The 25,147-nt window shown below is 35.7% G+C and overlaps 1 protein-coding gene across 7 annotated transcripts in view; it reads left to right on the forward strand.

Moving 5' to 3' along the window:
- Positions 1 to 25,147, forward strand: part of PALS2 (protein associated with LIN7 2, MAGUK p55 family member) — a 125,493-nt gene that overhangs the window by 63,708 nt on the left and 36,638 nt on the right. For 6 of the 7 annotated variants that reach the window (XM_036097198.2, XM_036097204.2, XM_036097196.2 and 3 more), the window contains 3 exons: positions 14,275 to 14,427; positions 18,297 to 18,449; positions 19,192 to 19,419. In XM_036097198.2, the coding sequence (XP_035953091.1) occupies positions 14,275 to 14,427; positions 18,297 to 18,449; positions 19,192 to 19,419 (534 nt within the window). Of the gene's footprint in view, positions 1 to 873; positions 901 to 14,274; positions 14,428 to 18,296; positions 18,450 to 19,191; positions 19,420 to 25,147 lie in introns of those variants that run through there. The other variant, XM_036097203.2, reaches the window with a different exon arrangement.

Genomic DNA, 25,147 nt, shown 5'->3' on the forward strand with positions numbered 1-25,147 from the left:
AGTTGATAATGCAATGGCAAGGTTTGAGAAGATTGACTCTAAATTTTGACAGAAGTTCTACTGTTGGGGAAAAACCATCAAACAGAATCTCCTGCTACAAGGAAATTGTTCATAAAAGGAAGAGTCTATTGATGCAGCAGACTTCATTGTCTTATTTTAAGAAATTGCCACAGCCACCCAGGCCTTCAGCAACACCACCCTGATCAGTTAACAGCCATCAACATTGAGGTGCGACCCTCTTAGAGCAAAAAGGTTATGACTTGCCAAAAGCTCAAATGATGGTTAGCAGTTTTTAACAATAAGGTAATTTTTAATTAAGGTATATACATTGTTTTTCAGACACAATGTTATTGCACACTTACTAGACTACCCTGTACTGTAAACATAACTTTATATGCACTGGAAAAAACAAAAAATTCATTTGACTGACTTTATTGCAATATTCCCTTTTTGCAGTGTTCACTTTATTTTGGTGGTCTGGAACTGAACCTGCAATATCTCTGAGGAGGCCTGTACCCTAAAAAGGAAGTTGTTCATTCATTGCTGGTGGCAATGCAAATAGTACAATTACTTTGGAAGACACTTTCTTACAGTTTCTTACAAAGCTAACATAGTATTACCATACAATCTAGCAATTGTACTCCTTGATAGTTACCCAAGGGAGTTGATAATTTATGTCCACACAGAAATCTACATGTGAATGTTTATAGCATATTTATTCATAATTGTCAAAACTTGGAAGCAAACCATGATGTTTTTTAATAGGAGCAAAGATAAAGTGATACATCCATACAATGGAATATTATTCAGCAATAAAAAGAAATGAGCTATCAAGCTTCACAACAATATGGAGGAACCATAAGTACATATTGCTAGATGAAAGAAACCATGCTGGAAAAGGTATACCCATATGATTCCAACTACATTGCATTCTGGGAAAAGCAAAAGTTATAGACAGTACAAAAGAACCAGTAGTTGCCAGGGTTTGGGGGAGTATAAGGGAGGGATGAATAGATGAAGCCTGGAGCATTTTTAGGGCCATGGGACTATTCTGTATGATACTGTAAAGGTGCATAGATGACATCATGCATTTGTCAAAACCCATGAAACTGTACAACGTTTAGAGGGGATCTTAATGTAAACTATAGTCTTTAGTTGATAATAGTGTATCAAATTGGCTTATTAATTATAACAAATGTATCATACTAATGCAAGATGTAAATAAGAGAAACTGGGGTGAGGCAGATACATGGAAATTCTCTGTACTTTCTGCTCAATTTTTTTGTAAATTTAAAACTTTATTAAGCCCATAGTTAACATCAGTGTTCATACTTTGTGTTGTATATGTGTGTCTATGGGTTTTAACAAATGTATAATGACATGTAATGTTTTTGTCCAGTATTGGCATTAGAGTAATGCTGTGCCTATAGAATTAGTTAAGAAATGTTTCTTCTATCTCCTGGAAGAGATTGTAGAGAATTGGTATAATTTCTTCCTTAAATGTTTGGTAGAATATACCAGTAAGTTCCTGTGAGCCTGGTGCTTTCTGTTTGGGAAGGTGATTAATTATTGATTTAATTTCTTTAACAGATAAAGTACTTTTCAGGTTATCTATATCTCCTTTTGTGAGTTTTGGTGGATTGTATATGTAAAGGAATTGGTCCATTTCATATAGGGTATTAAATTTGTGGGCATAGAATTGTTCATAGTATTCTTTTATTATTCTTTAATGTCTGTAGCATCAGTAGTGATGGTCCCCCTTTCATTTCTGTTATTAGTAAATCTCCCTCTTCTCTTTTTTTCTTTTTCTTTTTTTTATAAAGATGTATGTTTTTACCTGACAGTCTTCTCTTTTTTCTTAATCAACCTAGCAAGAAGTTTATCAATTTTAATCTTTTCAAAGAACCAGCTTTGGTTTCATTAAATTTTATTGACATCCTGGTTTCACTTTCATTGGGTTTTGCTTTAAATTCCATTATTTCTTTTCTTCTACTTACTCTAAATTTAATTTGCTCTTTTTAAGAGCATCTTGACTTTATAAGACGTAAGTTTAGATTATTGATTTTAGGTCTTTTTTCTTTTCTAACTTTGCATTCAGTGCTATAAATTTCCCTTTAAACACTGCTTTTGCCACATCCCACATAAGTTGCATTTTCATTTGGATCACATATTTTTAAATTTTTCTTAAGACGACTTCTTTGTCCCATGTATTCTTAGAAATGTGTTGCTTTGGGGGTGCCTGGGCCCCTCAGTCAGTTTAGTGTCTGCCTTTGGCTCAGGTCCTGATCCCAGGGTTCTGGGCTCAAGCCCCACATCTGGCTCCCTGCTTATAGCAGGGATTTTTATTCTTAAAACTTTTTTTTTAATTTATTTTTATTATGTTATGTTAATCACCATACATTACATTATTAGTTTTTGATGTAGTGTACCATGATTCATTGTTTGCATATACCCAGTGCTCCATTCAATACGTGCCCTCTTTAATACCCATCACCAGGCTAACCCATCCCCCCCACCCCCTCCCCTTTAGAACCCTCAGTTTGTTTCTCAGAGTCCATAGTCTCTCATGGTTCGTCTGCCCCTCCGATTTCCCCCCCTTCATATTTCCCTTCCTACTATTTTCTTTTTCTTTTCTTTTCTTTTTAACATATAATGTATTATTTCAGAGGTACAGGTCTGTGATTCAACAGTCTTAACACAATTCACAGTGCTCACCATAGCACATACCCTCCCCAGTGTGTTATCACGCAGCCACCCCATCCCTCCCACCCCCCAGCACTCCAGCAGCCCTCAGTTTGTTTCCTGAGATTAAGAATTCCTCATATTGTGGGGTGCCTGGGTGGCTCAGTCGTTAAGCATCTGCCTTCGGCTCAGGTCATGATCCCAGGGTCCTGGGATCGAGCCCCACATCGGGCTCCCTGCTCCGCGGGAAGCCTGCTTCTCCCTCTCCCACTCCCCCTGCTCGTGTTCCCTCTCTCGCTGTGTCTCTCTCTCTGTCAAAATAAATAAATAAAATCTTTAAAAAAAAAAAAAAAAAGAATTCCTCATATCAGTGAGGTCATATGATACATGTCTTTCTCTGATTGACTTATTTCACTCAGCATAATACCCTCCAGTTCCATCCACGTTGCAAATGGCAAGATTTCATTCCTTTTGATGGCTGCATAATATTCCATTGTATATATATACCACCTCTTCTTTATCCATTCATCTGTCAATGGACATCTTGGCTCTTTCCATAGTTTGGCTATTGTGGACATTGCTGCTATAAACATTGGGGTACACATACCCCTTTGGATCACTACATTTGTATCTTTGGGGTAAATACCAGTAGTGCAATTGCTGGGTCGTACACTAGCTCTATTTTCAACTTTTTGAGAAACCTCCATACTGTTTTCCAGAGTGGCTGCACCAGCTTGCATTCCCACCAACAGTGTAGGAAGGTTCCCCTTTCTCTGCATCCTCGCCAACACCTGTTGTTTCCTGAGTTGTTAATTTTAGCCATTCTGACTGGTGTGAGGTGGTATCTCACTGAGGTTTTGGTTTGGATTTCCCTCATGCCGAGCAACGTTGAGCACTTTTTCATGTATCTGTTAGCCATATGGATGTCTTTGGAAAAATGTCTGTTCATGTCTTCTGCCCATTTCTTGATTGGATTCTTTGTTCTTTGGGTGTTGAGTTTGATAAGTTCTTTATAGATTTTGGATACTAGCCCTTTGTCTGATATGTCATTTGCAAATATCTTCTCCCATTCTGTCAGTTGTCTTTTGGTTTTGTTGACTGTTTTCTTTGCTGTGCAGTAGCTTTTTATCTTGATGAAGTCCCAATAGTTCATTTTTGCCCTTGCTTCCCTTGCCTTTGGCTATGTTTCCAGAAAGAATTTGCTGCGGCTGAGGTCGAAGAGGTTGTTGCCTGTGTTCTCCTCTAGGATTTTAATGGACTTCTGTCTCACATTTAGGTCTTTCACCCATTTTGAGTCTGTTTTTGTGTGTGGGTAAGGAAATGGTCCAGTTTCATTGTTCTGCATGTGGCTGTCCAAATTTCCCAACACCATTTGTTGAAGAGACCATCTTTTTTCTATTGGACATCTTTGTCGAAGATTAGTTGACCACAGAGTTGAGGGTCCATTTTTGGGCTCTATTTTGTTCCATTGATCTATGTGTCTGTTATTGTGCAAGTACCATACTGTCTTGATGATTACAGCTTTGTAATAGAGCTTGAAGTCCAGAATTGTGATGCCACCAGCTTTTCTTTTCAACATTCCTCTGGCTATTCGGGGTCTTTTCTGGTTCCATACAAATTTTAGGATTATTTATTCCATTTCTTTGAAAAAAGTTGATGGTACATTGATAGGGATTGCATTAAATGTGTAGATTGCTCTAGGTAGCATTGACATCTTCACAATATTTGTTCTTCCAATCCATAAGCATGAAACATTTTCTCTTTCTTTGTGTCTTCCTCAATTTCTTTCATGAGTATTTTATAGTTTTCTGAGTGCAGGTCCTTTGCCTCTTTGGTTAGATTTATTCCTGGGTATCTTATGGTTTTGAGTGCAGTGGTAAATGGGATCGACTCCTTAATTTCTCTTTCTTCTGTCTTGTTATTGGTGTGTAGGAATGCTACTGATTTCTGTGCATTGATTTTATATCCTGTCACTTTACTGAATTCCTGTATGAGTTCTAGCAGTTTTGGGGTGGAGTCTTTTGGGTTTTCCACATAAAGTATCATATCATCTGCAAAGAGTGGGAGTTTGACCTCTTTGCCAATTCGAATGCCTTTTATTTCTTTTTGTTGTCTCATTGCTATGGCTAGGACTTCTAGTGCTATGTTGAATAGCAGTGGTGATAGTGGACATCCCTGCCGTGTTCCTGACCTTAGGGGGAAAGCTCTCAGTTTTTTCCCATTGAGAATATTTGCTGTGGGCTTTTCATAGATGGCTTTTATGATATTGAGGTATGTACCCTCTATCCCTACACTCTGAAGAGTTTTAAGAAAGGATGCTGTACTTTATCAAATGCTTTTTCTGCATCTATTGAGAGGATCATATGGTTCTTGTTCTTTCTTTTATTAATGTATTGTATTGATTTGTGGATGTTGAACCAACCTTGCAGCTCAGGAATAAATCCCACTTGGTCATGGTGAATAATCCTTTTAATGTACTGTTGGATCCTATTGGCTAGTATTTTGGTGAGAATTTTTGCATCCATGTTCATCAGGGATATTGGTCTGTAATTCTCCTTTTTGATGGGGTCTTTGTCTGGTTTGGGGATCAAGGTAATGCTGGCCTCATAAAATGAGTTTGGAAGTTTTCCTTCCATTTCTGTTTTTTTGGAACAGTTTCAGAAGAATAGGTATTAATTCTTCTTGAAATGTTTGGTAGAATTCCCCTGGGAAGCCATCTGGCCCTGGGCTTTTGTTTGATGGGAGATTTTTGATGACTGCTTCAATTTCCTTAGTGGTTATAGGTCTGTTCAGGTTTTCTATTTCTTCCTGGTTCAGTTTTGGTAGTTGATACATCTCTAGGAATGCATCCATTTCTTCCAGTGAGGGGGGTGTTAAAGTCACCCACTATTATTGTATGGTTGTTGTCGATGTGTTTCTTTACTTTTGTTATTAATAGGCTTACATAATTGGCTGCTCCCATGTTAGGGGCATAGATATTTACAATTATTAGATCTTCTTGTTGCATAGACCCTTTAAGTATGATATAGTGTCCTTCCCAATCTCTTATTACAGTCTTTTGTTTAAAATCTAATTTGTCTGATATAAGGATTGCCACCCCAGCTTTCTTTTGGTGTCCATTAGCATGGTAAATGGTTTTCCACCCCCTCACTTTCAATCTGGAGGCGTCTTTGGGTCTAAAATGAGTCTCTTGCAGACAGCATATCGATGGGTCTTGTTTTTTTATCCAATCTGATACCCTCTGTCTTTTGATTGGGGCATTTAGCCCATTTACATTCAGGGTAACTATTAAAAGATATGAATTTAGTGTCATTCTGTTGCCTGTAAGGTGACTGTTACTGTATATTGTCTGTAATTCCTTTCTGGTCTATGTTACTTTTACGCTCACTCTTTGCTTAGAGGACCCCTTTCAATATTTCTTGTAGGGCTGGTTTTGTGTTTGCAGATTCTTCTAGTTTTTGTTTGTCCTGGAAACTTTTTATCTCTTTCTATTTTCAGTGACAGTCTAGCTGGATGTAGTATTCTTGGCTGTATATTTTTCTCCTTTAGTGCTCTGAATATATCGTGCCAGTCCTTTCTGGCCTGCCAGGTCTCTGTGGATAGGTCTCTTGCCAGTTTAATGTTTTTGCCATTGTAGGTTACAGATCTCTTGTCCCGAGCTTCTTTCAGGATTTTTTCTTTGTCTCTGACACTTGTAAGTTTTACTATTAGATGTCGGGGTGTTGACCTGTTTTTATTGATTTTTGAGGGGGGTTCTCTGTGCCTCCTGGATTTTGATGCCTGTTCCTTCCCCAAATTAGGGAAGTTCTCTGCTATAATTTGCTCCAATATACCTTTTGCCCCCCCCATTCTTCTTCTGGGATCCCAATTATTCTAATATTGTTTCATCTTATGGTAGCACACTTATCTCTCGAATTCTGCCCTCGTGATCCAGTAGTTGTTTATCTCTGTTTTTCGGCTTCTTTATTCTCCATCCTTTGGTCTTCTATATCACTGATTCTCTCTTTTGCCTCATTTATCCTAGCAGTTAGAGCCTCCATTTTTTATTGCACCTCATTAATAGCCGTTTTGATTTTGACTTGGTTAGATTTTAGTTCTTTTATTTCTCCAGAAAGAGTTTCTCTAGTATCTTCCATGCTTCTTTCAAGCCCAGCTAGTACCTTTATAATCGTCATTCTGAACTCTAGTTCCGACATCTTACTAATGTCCATATTGATTAGGTCCATGGCAGTCGGTACTGCCTCTTGTTCTTTTTTTTGAGGTTAGTTTTTCCGTCTTGTCATTTTGTCCAGAGGAGAATAAATGAATGAGAGAACAAATTATGCTAACAGGGTAATAATGACCCCAGAAAAATATACACTAAACAAATCAGAAGAGACCTGAAACCGGGGGAAAAGAAAGGGAAAGAAAGAAAGAAAAAAGAAAAAAAAAAACGAGAAAAAGAAAAAAATATATCAAATATAATGAAGCTGGTGAATAGATCAGTGCCACACACTAGATTTTGGGCATATTTTGGTCTGTTAGAAGAAGCTGCCTCCCAAAATTTTAAAGAAAGAAAAACTTATATATGTACAAAAATAAGGGTAAATATGAAGGGATGGAATATGACTGTAAAGATGAAAATCATAAAAGATTTTATAAAAGGAATTGATAAGAAGTTGGTTGAAAAAAGAAAGAAGAGAAATTAAAAAAAAAAAAAAGAATGTGATTAGGCAGGAGACTAGAACAAAGCCATACAGTAGAGATTTAGGGTATATTTTGGTCTGTTAGAAGAAACTGTGTCCCAAAATTTTAAAGAGAGAACAACTTATATATATACCAAAAATAAGGTTAACTACAATGAAGGGTTAGAATATGACGCTAAAAGTGAAAAATAAAAAAGATTTTTTTTAAAAATAAGTCTTTTTTTTTTTTAAGATTTTATTTGACAGAGAGAGAGAGAGAGACAGCTAGAGAGGGAACACAAGCAGGGGGAGTGGGAGAGGGAGAGGCAGGCTTCCCGCCGAGCAGGGAGCCTGACGTGGGGCTCGATCCCAGGACCCTGGGATCATGACCTGAGCCAAAGGCAGACGCTTAATGACTGAACCACCCAGGCGTCCCGAAAAAAGGAAAAGATTTTTTAAAAAGGAATTGATAAGATGTTGGTTGAAAAAGGGAAAAAGAAAAATTCAAAAAAATAGAAAAAGGAAAAAAAATTTAAAAAATTAACTTTGAAAGACTAAAGAATCATGGGAAAAAAAAACATGAATTCTATGTGCTGTATTCCCCTAGTGCTGCAGTTCTGCCGTTCTTATTGATCGGTGAACTTGGTCTTGGCTGGCTGTTCTTGCTGATCTTCTGGGGGAGGGGCCTGTTGCTGTTGATTCTCAAATGTCTTTGCCGGAGGCAGAATTGCCCCACCCTTGCCAGGGTCCGGGCTAAGTAATCTGCTTTGGTTTGCTCTCGGTAGCTTTTGTTCCCTGCAAGTTTTCCATCAGCTTTGGAGGACGAGAGTGAAAATGGCGGCCTCCCAATCTCTGCCCAGGAGGAGCCGAGAACTCGGGGCCGCACTTCTCAGTGAGCCCCCAGAGAAAAGCAGTCAATCACTCCTGTCTCCCCGGTCTCCGGCCGCACCCCATGCTCACCCAGCCTGTGACCGAGCGTTTCTATCTCTTGCACACAAGCCCGTGTGGAGTCTCCAAACCCAGCAGATTCCTACGGTGAGCTCCTGCACCGCTCCTCCCGGGGGAGGAAGGGGAGTCTCCCCGGATCTGCCACTTGTTGGGTCCCTGCTGGAGGAGCAGTGGCCCAACTGTGCCGCCGATTAGGGTTTATGGCAACCCCTAGCTCAGAGCCCGCTCCTCGGCTCTGTCTCTGCAGCCAGCTTCCCCGTTCCGATACCTGGGAGCTCTGCCGCACTCAGGCACCCCCGCTCTTCCTGTGACCCTGAGGGTCCTGAGATCACACTGTCCCAGCGAGGGTTCCACCCCTCACCCCCCCACCCCTGCTTAGCCACTGGAGTGACGTCCCTCAGCGGAGCCGACTTCTAAAATTTACGATTTTGTGCTCCGCTGCTTTATCACTTGCTGGTAGCGGCTGATGGAGGTCCCCTCCCCCGCGGTCTTTTTTCCCGAATATTGCCTCGGATTCACTTCTCCGCACGTCCTACCTTCCAGAAAGTGGTCGCTTTTCTGTTGAGAGTTGCTGCTATTCTTTTCTTCTATCGCCTGTTGAGTTCGTAGGTGTTCAGAATGGTTTGATCCCTATCTACCTGAATTCCTGGGACCAGATGAGCTTTAGGTCTCCTACTCCTCTGCCATCTTGCTCCTCCTATCTCTTATAAACTTTTTAAGATGTTTTATGGCCCATACTGTGGTCTGTCTTGGTAAATGTTCCATGTGAGCTTCAGATGAACGTGTATTTTGCTCACTAGTCTGTTTCCACCAGAAAAAAAATGTATGAGAGTGTCTGTCTTTTACTATATTCTCTCCAACGTGGTATGTTATCAGAAATTTTATCCTTGCCAATCTAATTAAAAAAAAAAGAATATTGTACCATAATTTTAGTTTGTACTTCTTATCATGAAGGTGGTTGTGTATCTTTTCATATGTTTAAGAGGTATTTGAATTTCCTTTTCTGTGTATTTCTTGTTCATATTATTTGCCTATTTCTCTTTATGTGTTGATCTTTTTCTTATTGGTTTATAGAAATCCTTTATGTAGGGGTGCCTCGGTGGCTCCGTCGGTTAAGCATCTGACTTTGGCTCAGGTCATGATCTCAGGATCCTGGGGTCGAGCCCCACGTCAGGCTCCCCACTTACCAGGGAGTGTGCTTGTCCCTCTTCCCTCCTCCTGCTAGTGCTTGCGCTCTCTCTCTCGCTCTCTCTCCCACTCTAATAAGTAAAAGAAGTCCTTTATGTATAAGAAAATTAGCCTTTTGTCTTTCAATATGATTTGTAACTATTTAAACCCTAGTTTGTCATTTGTATTTTGACTTTGCTGATTTTTGACAAGAAGAAATTTAAAATTTTAAATGTAGTTAATTTTATTGGGCACTTTTTGTTTAATTTATAGCTTCCAGATTTTGCAACATAAGTTAGAAAGGTCTTTCCCACTCAGAGATTATAAAAAGTATTCTTTTATATTTTCTCTGAATGTTGTTATAGCCAGCCTTAAAAAAAAAAAAAAAAAAAAAGGTCTTTCTCATTTTAAAAAGTATAACAGATTCCCATTTCTAGTTTTTTTTGGCATCTGCGTGGTTCTCTTTTTCTACAGATAGCTCTAAGAGTGGATTGGCAATGTTATTTAGAAGCTCCCGGAATACTGCGATATATAATTTATCTAATCTAAGAATTTGAACTCCTTTTGTTAACTAGATTTCTGACAAGTTCTTTACTCATTAGAGAATTCTAATTTATACTTATTTCATCCATTTTTTTGTTCAGAACAAAGCTCATTCTCTTTGATACAATGTATGCAGAAGCAAAATAGAAATTGACTTTTCCAATACCTGTCTCATTTCTATTTTCTGCTCAAATTCTTATTTATTTTTGACTGTGGGCTTCTCTTGATCTTTCTCTTCCTAAAGTCTCTAGAATAGAAGTGGATGACTCTGTCCACAGCAAAACTTATTTCCCGTTTACTTAGCTTTTTCAAGAAACATTTAATGAGCAACTACCACATACTTAGCCATATTCAAAGATAGAAACAAAATTTATGATATTTTGGTCCTTTTAAGGAGGAAAGGCAGGGTTATTACACATAATGATAATAGTATTAGATATAATAAAATAATAGTATTTGTCACTTTAGTTATAGCCCACAACTTGTTAAACTTTCTTTTTTTTTTTTTTGCTTGCAAGCATGGTTGGACTATGCCTAGAAGAAATACCTAGAAGTCCTGAAAGAACTTTTTCTTCTCTGCAGTTCATTTTTCTAAGGTGCAGTGGTAAATAGGATTCTCAGAAGTGGACATACAAGAAGGCTAGGCCATATTTGTATCAGCTCCAGGTGTTCTATGAAGCCAGTCATGGCATGTTCTTTCAACCACTTGTGGCAGGTAGAATATGTTTTTATTAAGTTATGCTAGCTTTCTAATAGTGTCTTTTCTTAAAGGAAATAAGACCCATTTATTCAAATAGCTTATTATTCATCTGTCCTTCTGGTCAATTTTCAGTATTTCCTTTGACCTTTTTTTTTGGTCTTATCAGTTAAATTCAAGTTGGCACTTGCCTCTTTTTTTTTTTTTTTAAAGATTTTATTTATTAAGAGAGAGAATGAGAAAGAGAGAGCATGAGGCGGGGAGGGTCAGAGGGAGAAGCAGACTCCCCGCCGAGCAGGGAGCCCGATGTGGGACTCGATCCCGGGACTCCAGGATCATGACCTGAGCTGAAGGCAGTTGCTTAACGAACTGAGCCACCCAGGTGCCCCATGGCACTTGCCTCTTAAAAGCTACTAAATAAATTCCGACTTTAAAGTGAATAGAGGTCCCAACTTCTTTCACAGTATCTTAGAGCTTAAAAATCTACATGCTAACAAATATGGACCTGCTTTTGCTTTCTTGGGAAAAGTAAAGTTGATCTTAATAGAACCCAACTATATTTTAGAAATTGGCTTTCTATGTTAATATAATTATAGCTGCAGTTTCACTAAAAAGCCTCTTTTTTTTTTTTCTGAGAATTTCTTATTGTGTAGTGAGATTCTTTCCTACTATAGCACCAATCTATGTAGTTGATGTGAAAAAAACCTTTGGGTATGTTTGTTTTTATAACATAATTTTGCCCTCCTACTTGACTTCCTCTTTCTCTTGGGTCTTTCCACATTCCCATGTGTCCTCACCCAGTTTGGGAGCAATAAGGTAGATGAACATAGAAACAAAGGGAGCTATATTAGAGTTCTCAAGTCAGTGATCATTTCTTTCTCTTTGCTTGTCCCAGTGTCTTGAATTGAATTGATATATTACATGACCATAGGATATTATAGAAAATATATTGACCTAGTACCTGAAAATTGTAAGGCAGTCATTATCTTTTTCCTGGAGAAACAGGTGGTGTTTATAGCTCTTACTTGGAGCAGAGGGTGTGCAGGTTGAAGGGATGGGTGGTATTCTGAACCACAGGAGTATGAAAATAACTGTGGAGATAGATGCAGTAGAACAGAATTAATAATACATCTGGACTAGAAGAGCATGCTAACAAGCAACAAATCAACCAGCAGTCAATGAGAGCATATCTCACAGTTAAATGAGTTAGAATAATGCATCATATAATAGATGGAATAATTAACCACAGTATGATATTTCAGTGGCTGTCTGTATAGTGATGAAGTCACATAAGCTTTAATAGGTAAGCATTCAAGCCTTGGTATTAGACTACCTGACTCTGCCACTTATCAGTAGTGTGGATTCAAGCAAATCACTTTATCTTATTTTGCATCAGCATCTATGTCTGTAAGGTGAAGATAACAATACACCTACCTTTGCTTAATACATACACACACTCACTCGCACTGCACTGAGAATATAGTTCCAGACACATACACAAAAAGCCCTCAATAAATGTTGTTTCTTTACTTCCTTTCTTTCCTTAAACTTTCTTATACTATCATAAGAGTAATAGAGTATTGCAAGCTTAACAGTGCTAAATTAAATATTTGTTAACAGCAAATATTTGTATTAAAGCAATAAGAAATTCTAGCTTGTTTTGTAAGAGTTAATAGCTAGTTTTGTCCATTGTTTTAGGTTTTTTCCAATGGTGATAATCATTCTATGATATAAGTTGAGTGTCCTTATCATCTTATCCTTATTAGGCTTATATTAAACTTTCAGAAAGTTACAGATTTACCCATTTCATTCTTTTTAAAAGGAAACATTTTTACTTAGAAGAACATTAAGTAACAAATAAAAAACATTACAAGTCAAAAGAGAGACCAAAGAAAGGAAAAACTTTTCTGTTTTAGTACCTTTAACACCACTGTTTTTCCTGTTTTTTGAACAAAGGTTTTCACAAATGATGTCTGCTTCCCTCTTTGCAGAGAATGGTATATAAATGCAATCTTGGCTAAATGTAGAAAGATAGTGTAGTTTCTTTTTTTTTTTTTTAATGTTATGTTAATCACCATACATTACCTCATTAGTTTTTGATATAGTGTTCCATGATTCATTCTTTGCATATAACACCCAGTGCTCCATGCAGAACGTGCCCTCTTTAATACCCATCACCGCCCTCCCCTCTAGAACCCTTAGTTTATTTTCCAGCGTCCATAGTCTCTTATGGTTCATCTCCCTACCCATTTCATTCTTTGTAGCATTCTCTAATCTTAATTTTTTTCTTATCTAATTTTTTTTCTTATCTAAATATAATAGATGCAATATTTAGCCTTTGACATTTTTCTTTGTTTAATAACAGTTATAATTTCTTCTGTCATTTCATATGACTTAAAATTTTTTTCTTCTGAGGTGTTTCTTAAAAATGTTGCTTAATATATAGCCCCCTCTTCCACTTAAACACTTATTTCATTCTTGTGAGTCACCTAGAAAAAATACATTTAAATGAAAAAAATCGCATTTTAAAAATCAGACTGTTCGTCTTTGAAGGATCCACTCTATGGTAGACATAACAGCTAAAGTATTATAGGTACAGATAAAGTTTAATTGATACTATTACTACTTGAAACTTGGGTTTTTCCTGAGCACTTACAGAAATGGATCTTAAAATATTAAATACAAGATTTGTCATCTTACATGGTTTCATTTATACATTAAGTCTTAACAGTTATGCTTTGCCTGCCCTCAAAATCAGACAGCAACCATTCATCAGAAAAACAAAGAGCACTTAAAAGAGGGAGACTGCTTAGTGTTCATTTTCAGTTTGAATTTAAAACTCTGTTTTACTCCCACTATTAAAGGCTAATTAGGGCTACTTGTTTCCTGTGACAGTGTGATTCATGGTCCATTTTCTGTGGAAAAGATGGTGAGATTTAAAAAAAAAAAAAAAGTGGCTTAAATAAAGAGACATGAGGGGATCACTCCCCCTAGTGAAATCAAACAGTCCTTCAAGGTCCAGTTCAAGAGCTGACTTCCCTGAATTGACTTATTTTGCTGATTTTCAAAATTGGAAAAATGGTAGCTTTAGGATTTGGTGCTCCCCAAATGATTTTTATTATTTTTTAATGACAGTCCACATAATGATTACATTCCTATTTTTTAATTTTTATTATGCATAATCATTTATTTTCATGAAGCATAAGCAGTATCATCTAGAGTTTGAGCCTAGACCAGAAAGTCATTAGGAAATTCTATTGGGTAGGAAATGTGTTTTTTCAGTTGTCATCTGACCTATTTAGTTTCTTTATGGTTTAGTTATTAAAGCAAGTTTTCCATGACTTTTAGAATAGGAATAGAAGCCAAGATTTATTATACTGCTTGATAAAATTTACTATAAAATCTATATATTGCCTCTGATTGGAATATTAAATTTGGTTTCAATGTATCAAACTTTCAAGTAGTATCTTTCAAGTGTTCTTTATGAAAAGTGTTCTTTATGAAAAGAAGAAAACCATGGTCTGGAGCAAAACAATATGTGTTATGACTTTAATTATACTGTTATCTTTTCAGGCTCACGAGAGGCTAGAAGATTCAAAACTAGAAGCTGTCAGTGATAATAACTTAGAATTAGTCAATGAAATTCTTGAAGATATCACTCCCTTAATAAATGTGGATGAAAACGTGGCAGAACTGGTTGGTATACTCAAAGAGCCTCACTTCCAGGTAAATTTTACCTGTTACTTTTCTTCCCAAGTCCCCTGTATTCCCAAAGTATTCTTTTTTCGTAGTTTCAGTTTAAGGTGATTTATTTAAGGTTATTTAGAGCCATATTTTGTAAATATGTAAATTCCAACTTAGGTATTTTAATGTCCTGAAATACCGAGGATATCAAAACACACACACACAACTAATACACACTACATAAATGTATAGCAGAAATACATCGTAACGGGTTTTCCATTGTGTAATTAAAACCAGCCTTGATTCACCACCAGACCACATGCCAGAGACATTTTTCTTACTGTGATAATAGGTTTTCCTTCCTCACTACCACTGTTTCACAGCCCTCCCTATTAAAGCTATTTCAGTATTGCTTCTGAGACTGAGATGCAATCAGTGACCTTGGAACAAAAGAGAACTGTGTAAGGATAGAAACTAATCCATAACATTTCCTCCATAGGTGCAAAAAAATAAGTGCAATTTAAGCTTTGGTCTGTAGCAGTGAAAACTAAATCTGTTTAACAAAAAAGTCAGTTTCAGAAGAGAAAGTGGAGGGGAGTGGGGAGAGATTTCTTCTCAACCTGTAATTTAGTGTGGCATTGGGACAGTATTAGAAAAATAGACCAATGGAAGAGAATAAAAAACCCCAGAAATACATACACATGTATATGGCAATTTGATTTATGATAGAGATACTACATTTTAGGGGAGAAAAAATGGACTGTTCCATAAGTGGTTCTGGGCTAAAAGAATAAAATGTTTTTCACTATAAATCTTAGCATTGAAAATCAAATGGCAACACCTCTTTGGTTTTTCTCAAGGAGTTTCTGTGACTCTTCAACAATGTGGCTGCAAAATACAAAGGTTTATAGAGAGTTGGTTGCTCCGTGAATCAGTATCTTAAAGTACAAAAAAATGGACACATATCAGAGACATACATGCACGTGCCAGTTGATGAAGGCCTTACAAGGCACAGTAAGCCATTTGGACTTTATCCTGAGGACAGTGGGAAACCATGAGAGGAGAGAGTGGGAAGTATTACACAAGGAGAGGGCAGATTGTGGAGCAAGATGGTTAAGCACTAAGGCAAGAAACTATGACGGCAGTGTCGAGAGTAGAAAATATGAGGATTTTCAAGTTTTAAGCAGTAAAATCAACAAGACTTGGTGATTGGTTACATGTGATAGTTGCAGAAGAGAGATGTGGGAAGTTGGTAAGGATAGGATTTCTAACAAATAATTGATGGCACTCACTAATAAGGAACACTCTAGAATAAACTGACATGTTAATGTTAAGGTAACTAGCCATGTTAAGTTTGTGATACCTTAGAAGCATCTGGTAGAGCTTTCAGGCATGCTATATATCTGTAATAAATATATGAAATTTAATAAGTATATAAATTTATATAAAGTTTAATAAATATAATTAGAAAATACTGGCAAGCAAAAATTTAAAAATTAAGACATTGCATTCTTACTACCCAGATCTTACTGTACTATCCTAGTACATATTCCTCCATACTTTTTCTATGCAAAATGTACATATTTTTCTCTTTACTGATTCAGATCCTTTTGTACAAGCTATTTTGTAACTTACCCTTTTTTTTTCAGTCGTTGATTTCCACTTTTCCATTTCAGTGGATCTCCATCTCATGTAATACACATATTATATTCAAACATCTCCATTTGACACCAAAATATTCTTTACAGCTGGTTTGTACTTATGGGTTTCCAACCTAGATTCATGTGTGCCATTTGGATGGACCATCCTTTCTCCCTTGATTATGATGTTGACCTATTAAGAGACCAGACCATTGCCCTGAAGAATATCCCACTCCCTGGATGAATCTGGTTGTCTCTTTGCTGTGTTGTTTAGTTATCCCTTCTATTTCCTGTAAACAGAAGTTTATCTAAAAGGTTGATGATTCAGGTTAATTATTTGGAACTAGAATGCATCATTAGTGATGTAATGCAACATGAATTAAACTACATCAGAAGATGTGTGACACCTGGTTAGCCCACCAGTATGGTTGCTGAGATTGGTCCCTTGATTAAAGGCATAAACAGTCTAATCCTTCCTTTGAAATACTTTTCACTAGGACATAATCTAGTGTGTTATTATTCTAGGAACAGTATTTCCTGTTCAACCATTTATCTACTTATGAACACAAATTAATCCTTGCCTGAATCAGTATTTTCATTAGAGGCTTCAAAATGACATTTTTCAGATTCTGTCATTCAACATTGTGTAGCTGCTGTTCTTATATAAAGTAGAGCTTTTCCTCATCAACTGAACTATTTAGTTAACCCATCATGCATTTCATACTGAAAAATCAGGGAAATGCCTGATCCTTCCCTTTACCAGTTTATAAAGTAAAGAATTATTTAAAATAGCAGTCTTGAATGGCAACAGATGAAGTTTTCAGTCCTTCTGTTTTTTAAATAGCATTGTACAGTTACAGATTTTTCATTATTGAGTATGTTTCAGTCCTCTACCATCTTTACTCTTTGATTTTCAAATTATCATGACTGGCTAGTTGTGGACAGATTTTTAGTCTATGAATCTGAAGCTCATGAGAATTCTGGAAGTTATCAGTGTTTAAGTAGTGATTCAAGTCACAGGAGTAGATAATGCTGGCTAAGAAGGCATAGGGTGAAAACTAAGCAGCCCAGGTTAGAGATTTAAGCAACTTCTAGCATTATAGAAATAATCCTTACATGTGGACTTGTGATTTTTTTTTTCTTTTTGAAATTTTCTTTAGTCTCTTACAACATATTTTCATGAAATGACCAGAAATTACCAATTTAATTCATATCCTGATTGCTTCTGTTCTAATTTGTTGACGTTTTCTCTGTTCTTTCTATTTTGATTTGTTTTTGAGCTCCATCCACTCAAAAAAAAATTTTTTAACTCAGCTTTATTGTTGAGTATACACAATTACAATGTAAATGAAAAACTAAAATAAATATATTAAAAAAATTGTAAGAAGTTCCTAGAAAGCTAGATCAAAGTCATCCATGATGATAGCACATACATAGTAAATGTAGGAGGTAAAATTATATTCACGACCTTTACTGGCTCACTAGGTGTTTTTTTTCTTCCCCCCTTAAAATATATGTTTTATAGACTAAAGTCTTTATAAATAATATAAAATCTCTCATCACTGATATAAGGTGCTGTAAATATCCATTTTCTATTGGATGTCTTTTTAGCAGACATTTTATATGTGTAAGAAATATATAGTATTACTAACATAACAATCTTAGAGTAAAAATTAGGGTCTGTACCATTTGAATTTTTTTTTTTTAAAGATTTATTTGGAAGAGAGAGGGAGAGAGAGAGCACAAGCAGGGGGAACGGCAGGCAGAGGGAGAGGGAGAAGCAGGCTCCCCCCTGAGCGGGGCTCAATCCCAGGACCCTGAAATCATGACCTGAGCAGAAGGCAGATGCTTAACCAACTGAGTCACCCAGGTGCCCCTGTACCATTTGAATTTGTCTGATACCTAATAAATAGGGATTGATGATAAATATGGAATGATGATAATGTTGATGACAGTGGCAGCAGTGAATTCCAGTGCCTTCAGTGTACCACACTTGGAAATCTAGGTTCAGTTTCCACTGACCATGTCACTTTTTAAAAAAAGTCATAAAACTCTATCAGTCTCTTCAAATCTTTTAAAACAAGGAATACAATATTGTTTATGTTAATGTACTATATATATTTATATTTCTTTAAAAAATTCTGTTGCATTTAGAATTTAATAATGTGTGCCTTAGAAGGTTTTAGTACTCCACTGGGATAATGAACTGTTATTTTTAATAACTTATTCCATCAGTAATTAATAACCGCAGGCTATTTTGAATCCTTATAGTCACTCTTGGAGGCCCATGATATCGTGGCATCAAAATGTTATGATTCACCTCCATCAAGCCCAGAAATGAATAATTCTTCTATCAATAATCAGTTATTACCAGTAGATGCCATTCGTATTCTTGGTATTCACAAAAGAGCTGGGGAGCCATTGGTGAGTAGATAAATAGTGCCGTTTAAAATCTGAAATCTGACATATTTGTGGCTCAGTCATATCTTTTTTCTTTTTCATAATTTGTATTATAAAAAACTTCAATTCATGTTTATTTGTTTTATCAGTGTTTTTTGGCTTGTATATAAATACACAACTGTTGCTCTCTTAACTTAATATAGCATACAAAATTAAGCCAAAATAAAATGTTAAGCTGAAATAGAGGCCAGAAGAAGTTTGCTAATGGGCAGCAAAAATTACAGAAGATAAGTACCCCATTTCTTCCTATGCCCTTTGAAGAAATGAGCTCAAGTTGCTTGCTAATGATAGTATCAAAACACAAAAGAAAGTTATTAAGAATTGAAGCATGGTAGGACTCTATAAGTAGTGAAGTTTTCTGTTCCCTGCTAAAATTATTATTTCTGGGTCCTGACTGTAAGAAAAAAAGAAAAGCTTGGAACAAGGCCATCAGAATGCATAAATACTTTTTCTTCTCCTTTGAACTTTTTATCCTGTGGAATGCAATTCCCATGGAAGTCCTGTTTTTATGGGGTGGTATATATCATCACAGTTGCCTATGGTTTAATGAGATTAAAATATTGAGACAGAGAACAGAGGAAAAGTAGGAACAATTAACTCACCTACTTTTAGAATTATTTTCTTATATATACATATTAATGAATATTTAAGATTTCTTCCTAATAATCTAAAATCAGTGATAATTCTGTTTTTTTATTTCCTTTAGGGTGTAACATTTAGGGTTGAAAATAATGATCTGGTAATTGCCCGAATCCTTCATGGAGGAATGATAGATCGACAAGGTCTGCTTCATGTGGGAGATATCATTAAAGAAGTCAATGGTCATGAGGTTGGAAACAATCCAAAGGAATTACAAGAATTACTGAAAAATATTAGTGGAAGTGTCACCCTAAAAATTTTACCAAGCTATAGAGATACCGTAACCCCTCAACAGGTTAGTAATAAAATTCTTGGTAATATTAAGAATACTTTCATTTCTTTAATCACACTGTTGGATATAACCACCACTTGCTCCTCTTTTGCTAAAGAAGAGTGGAAAAACCTATGATTTAAGTGTTCCAAATTGCCTTATTTTGTCATGGGTGAATTTTTGAATTTTGAAACTATTAGCACTGTCTTATTAGGAAGGAATACCAATGTCTTTGTGAACACTATGAACCCTAGCATTACAGTAACTTACAGCTAGGTATCTGAAAAATCATAAAGCCTTTTAGTCATTAATCTGGCAAACATTTTTGGCACCTGTTATGTTCCAGGCATTGTATTAGGCCCTGTGAGAAGATAAGAATATAGCTCCAAATACCTCTTGCTTAGTGTTCATGTGATGAGCTGTATGGGGAATGAGGTAAGAAAGGGAGGATGGGTGTATAGATTGAGAAAAATCTTGAATACCTGGATTGTACACATCTGATCTGATTTTTATAACTAATTTTTAGGTAAAGTAGATTATTGAACAGGGTAATGTTCTAATGACAGTGATCATCTAGTTTCATCATGTTGAGTGAATTTCCAAAAGGAGAGAAGTGATATCTGATATCCTGTAACCAGGAAGCAAAACTTTGGAGGTGTGAGGTGATTTCTGAGAGGCAACTCTAAAAGAAGGTTAACACTGTTTGGGTTCAAATACCAATGCTACCACTTACTAGCTTAGCCTTTCTGTGCTTCATTGTCTCATGTATATAGTTAGGGATAATATTTCTTTTCTCAGAAGATGTTATGAGGATTAAATGATTTAATTCATGTAAAGCTCTCTTAGCAGTGCCTGGCACATGGCACTCAAAAAGTAGCTGCTGCTGTTGTCGTGATGGTGGTGATGAAGTAGTGATGGTATAATAGAATTGTAAAAAAAGAAATGTAATAAAGTAATTGCAGAAAAAGATTTGGCAATCATAGTGGGAGTGTTGGAACTGAGGAGAGGGTTTAAAGGCCTACATAATGTAGAAATAGGAAATATCAATGTTTTAGTTTGATACCTTTAATTATTCAACTTCATTTCACAAATTTATTGTTTCATGGGTAAGTGAAATGATAAGTTTTTACATAAGATACTGGCAGTGATCTTATTTTCAATATGAGAACTTAAAAGTCTAGTTTTTATATTTCCATACAATTCTTTTAAAAAACATATGTTGAATACCTGTTTTACATAGTTCTTTGAAGGATAGGATAAAATGTATACATTTTTTTTAAGTTTTTATTTTAATCACCTGGTGTTCAACATGACAAGTGCCCTCCTTAATCCCCATCACCTATTTCACTCATCTCCCTACCCACCTCCCCTCTGGTAACCACCAGTTTGTTCTCTATATTTGAGTCTGTTTCTTGGTTTCTCTTTCTCTTTTTTTCCTTTTGCTTGTTTGTTTTGTTTCTTAAATTCTACATATGAGTGAAATCATAAGGCATTTGTCTTACTCTGACTGACTTATTTCACTTAGGATTATACTCTCTAGCTCCATCCATGCCATTGCAAATGGCAAAATTTCATTCTTTTTTATGGCTGAATAATATTTCATTATATATATGTATATATGTGTGTATGTGTACCACATCTTCTTTATCCATTCATCAATCAATGGACACTTGGGCTGCTGCCATACCTTGGCTATTGTGAATAATGCTGCTGTAAACATAGAGGTGTCTGTATCCTTTGCATTGGTGTTTTTGTATTTCTGGGTAAATATCCAGTAGTGCAATTGCTGTATCATAGGGTAGTTCTATTTTTAACTTCTTGAGGAACTTCCATACTGTTTTCCACAGTGGCTGCACCAGTTTGCATTCCCACCAACAGTGCAAGAGGGTTCCTTTTTTTCCACATCCTCATCAACACTTGTTTCTTGTGTTTTTGATTTTAGCTATTCTGACAGGTGTAAGGTGCTATTTCATTATAGTTTTGATTTGCATTTCCCTGATGATGAATGATATTGAGCATCTTTTCATGTGTCTGTTGGCCATCTGTATGTTTTCTTTGGAGAAATGTCTGTTCATTTTTTTTAATTGGATTATTTGGTTTGGGGTGGTTTTATAAGTTCTTTATGTATTTTGGATACTAACCCTTTATTGGATATGCCATTTGCAGATATCTTCTCCCATTCTGTAGGTTGCCTTTTAGTTGTGTTGATGGTTTCCTTTGCTGTGCAGAAGCTTTTAATTTTGGTGGAGTCCCAATAGTTTAGTTTTGCTTTTGTTTTCCTTGCCTTAGGGGACCTATCTAGAAAAAAGTTGTTATGGCCAATGTCATGTGCTCTTTCCTGGGATTTTTATGGTTTCAGGTCTCACATTTAGGTCTTTAATCCATTTTGAATTTATTTTTGTGTGCGGTGTAAGAAAGTGGTCATTTTCCCATAACCATTTGTTGAAGAGACTGTCTTTTTCCCATTGGATATTCTTTCCTGCTTTGTCAAAAGATTAACTGACTATATAATTGTGGATTTCTTTCTGGATTTTCTATTCTGTTCTATTTATCTATGCATCTGTTTTTGTGCCAGTACCATACCGTTTTGATTACTACACCTTTGTAATATAACATGAAGTCTGGAATTCAGATGCATCCAGCTTTGCTTTCCTTTTTCAGTATTACTTTGGCTATTCGGGGTCTTTTGTGGTTCCATATAAATTTTAGGATTAATTGTTTTAGCTCTGTGAAAAATGCTGATGGTATTTTGATAGAGATTGCATTAAATGTGTAGATTGCTTTGGGTAGTATAGACATTTTAACAATGTTTTTTCTTCTGATTTGTGATATGGAATGTCCTTCCATTTCTTTATATCATCCTTAATTTCTTTCATCATTGCTTTATGGTTTTCAGAATACAGGTCATTCACCTCTGGCTAGGTTTATTCCTAGGTATCTCATTAATTTTGGTGCATTTGTAAATGGGATTATTTTCTTAATTTCTCTTTCTGCTGCTTCATTATTGGTCTGTAGAAATACAACAGATTTCTGTAGATTGATTTTGTATCCTGTGACTTTACTAAATTTCTTAATCAGTTCTTGCAGTTTTTTGTTGGAGTCTTTTGGGTTTTCTTTATATAGTATCATGTCATCTGCAAAGAGTGAAAGTTTGACTTCTTCCTTGCAGATTTAATTTTTGTTGTCTGATTGCTGTGGCTAGGTCTTCCGATACTATGTTGAATAAAGGTGGTGAGAGTGAACATCCTTGTTTTGTTCCCGATCTTAGGGGAAAGGCTCTCAGTTTGTCCCCACTGAAGATGATATTAGCTGTGTCTTTTCATATATGGCCTTTATTATGTTGTGGTATGTTCCTTCCAAACCTACTTTGTTGAGGATTTTTATCATGAATGGATGTTTTACTTTGTCAAATGCTTTTACAGTGGCTGTTGAAATGACCATATGGTTCTTATCCTTTCTTATTGATGTGACGTGTCATGTTGACTGATGTGTGAATATTGAACCACTCTTGCAACCCAGGAATAAATCCCACTTGGTCATGGTGAGTGATTTTATTAATGTATTGTTGGATTTGGTTTGCTAGTATTTTGTTGAGGATATTTGCATTTATGTTCATCAGAGATCTTGGCCTGTAGTTCTTTGGCCTGTGGTGTCTTTATCTAATTTTGGTATCAGGGTAATGCTGGCATTACAGGGTGAATTTGGAAGTTTTCCTTCCTTTTCTCTTTTTTGGAATAGTTTGAGAAGAATAGATATTAACTCTTCTTTCAGTGTTCGGCAGAATTTGCCTGTGAAACCCTCTGGTCTTGGACTTTTATTTGTTGGGAGTTCTTTAATTATTGATTCAATTTTGTTGCTGGTAATTGTTCAAATTTTCTATTTCTAATTTTCTATTTTTTCCTGCTTCAGTTTTGGTCGGTTATATGTTTCTAGAAATTTATCCACTTCTTCTAAGTTGTCCAGTTTGTCAGCATATAATTTTTCTTAATATTCTCTTATAATTGTATTTTTGTGGGGTTTATTATTATTTCTCCTCTCTCATTTGTGATTTTATTTGGGTCTTTTATTTTCTTGATAAGTCTGGCTGGTGGTTTATCAGTTTTATTGTTTTTTTGTTTTTGTTCTTTTTGTTTTTTTGAAGAACCAGCTCCTGGTTTCATTGATCTATTGTTTTTTTAGTTTCTATATCATTTATTTCTGCTCTAATCCTTATTATTTCCTTCCTTCTTCTGATTTTAGGTTTTGATTGTTGTTCTTTTTCTAGTTCCTTTAGGTGTAACATTAGGTTGTTTATTTGAGATTTTTCTTCTTGAGGTAGGCCTTTATTGCTGTAAACTTACTCTTAGAAATGCTTTTGCTGCATCCCAAAGGTTTCGTACCATTATGTTTTCATTTTCATTTATTTCCATGTATTTTTAAATTTCTTCTTTGATTTCCTGATTGATCTATTCATTGTTTAGTATCATTTTATTTAACTTTCGTGTATTTATAGTATTTCCAGGTTTTTTCTTATGGTTGACGTCTAGTTTTATAATAGTGTGGTCAGAAAAGATGCATGGTATGACTTTGATCTTTTTTAATTTGTTGAGGCTTGTTTTGTGGTCTAATATGTGATCAGTTCTGGAGAATGTTCCCTGTGCACTTGAATAGAATGTGTATTCTTCTGTTTTAGGGTGGAAATTCTGAATATATCTGTTAAATCCATCTGGTCCATTGTGTCACTCAAAGCCATTGTTTTCTTGTTGATTTTCTGTTTAGATGATCCTTCCATTGATGTAAATGGGGTGTTAAAGTCCTCTACTATTATTATATTATTATCGATTACTTCCTTTATGTTTGTTATTAACTGTTTTATGTATTTGGGTGTGCCCATAGTGGGTGCATAAATACTTAAAATTGTTATATCTTCTTGTTGGATTATCTCTTTTATTATTCCATAGTGCTCTTCTTTGTCTCTTGTTATAGTTTTTGTTTTAAAATCTTTTGTCCAACATAAGTATTGCTACTACCACTTTTTTCTGACATCCATTTGCATGATAAATGTTTCTCTGTCCCCTCAGTTTCAATAGGCAGGTGTTTTTATGTCTAAAATGACTTTCTTGTAGGCAGCATATAGATGGGTCTTGTTTTTTTAATCCATTCTGTCACTTTATGTCTTTCGATTGGAGTGTTTAGGCCTTTTACATGTTAAATAATTATTGATAGATATGTATTTATTGCCATTTTATTACTTGTTTTATGGTTGTTTCTGAACATTTTCTCTGAGCCTTTCTTGTCTTTCATGGTTTGCTGGTTTTCTTAGTGATATATTTGGATTTCTTTCTCTTTATTCTTTGCATATTCATTAGTGGTTTTGATTTGTGGTTACCATTAGGTTTGTATATAATATCTTCTGCATATAGCAGTCTATATTAAATTCATGATTGTTTATGTTTGAATCCATTCTTTACTCTTCTCCTACCCATGTTTTAGATATATGGTGTCATAATTTACATCTTTTTATTTTGTGAGTTCCTTGACTGATTTTTCACAGAAATATTCATTTTTACTGCTTTTTTGTTTTCTACCTTCATACTGTCATTTTTGGTCTTTCCACTCGAAGAGTTCCCTTTAATTTTTCTTGCAGGTTTGGTTTAGTGGTCATGAACTTCTTTAGTTTTTATTTGTCTGGGAAAATCTCTCTCTCCTATTCTGAATGACAGCCCTGCTAGATAGAGTATTCTTGCCTGCAGGTTTTTCCCATTCAGCATTT

Source organism: Halichoerus grypus, chromosome 12 (assembly GCF_964656455.1).
Source record: "Halichoerus grypus chromosome 12, mHalGry1.hap1.1, whole genome shotgun sequence".
Lineage (NCBI taxonomy): Eukaryota > Metazoa > Chordata > Mammalia > Carnivora > Phocidae > Halichoerus > Halichoerus grypus.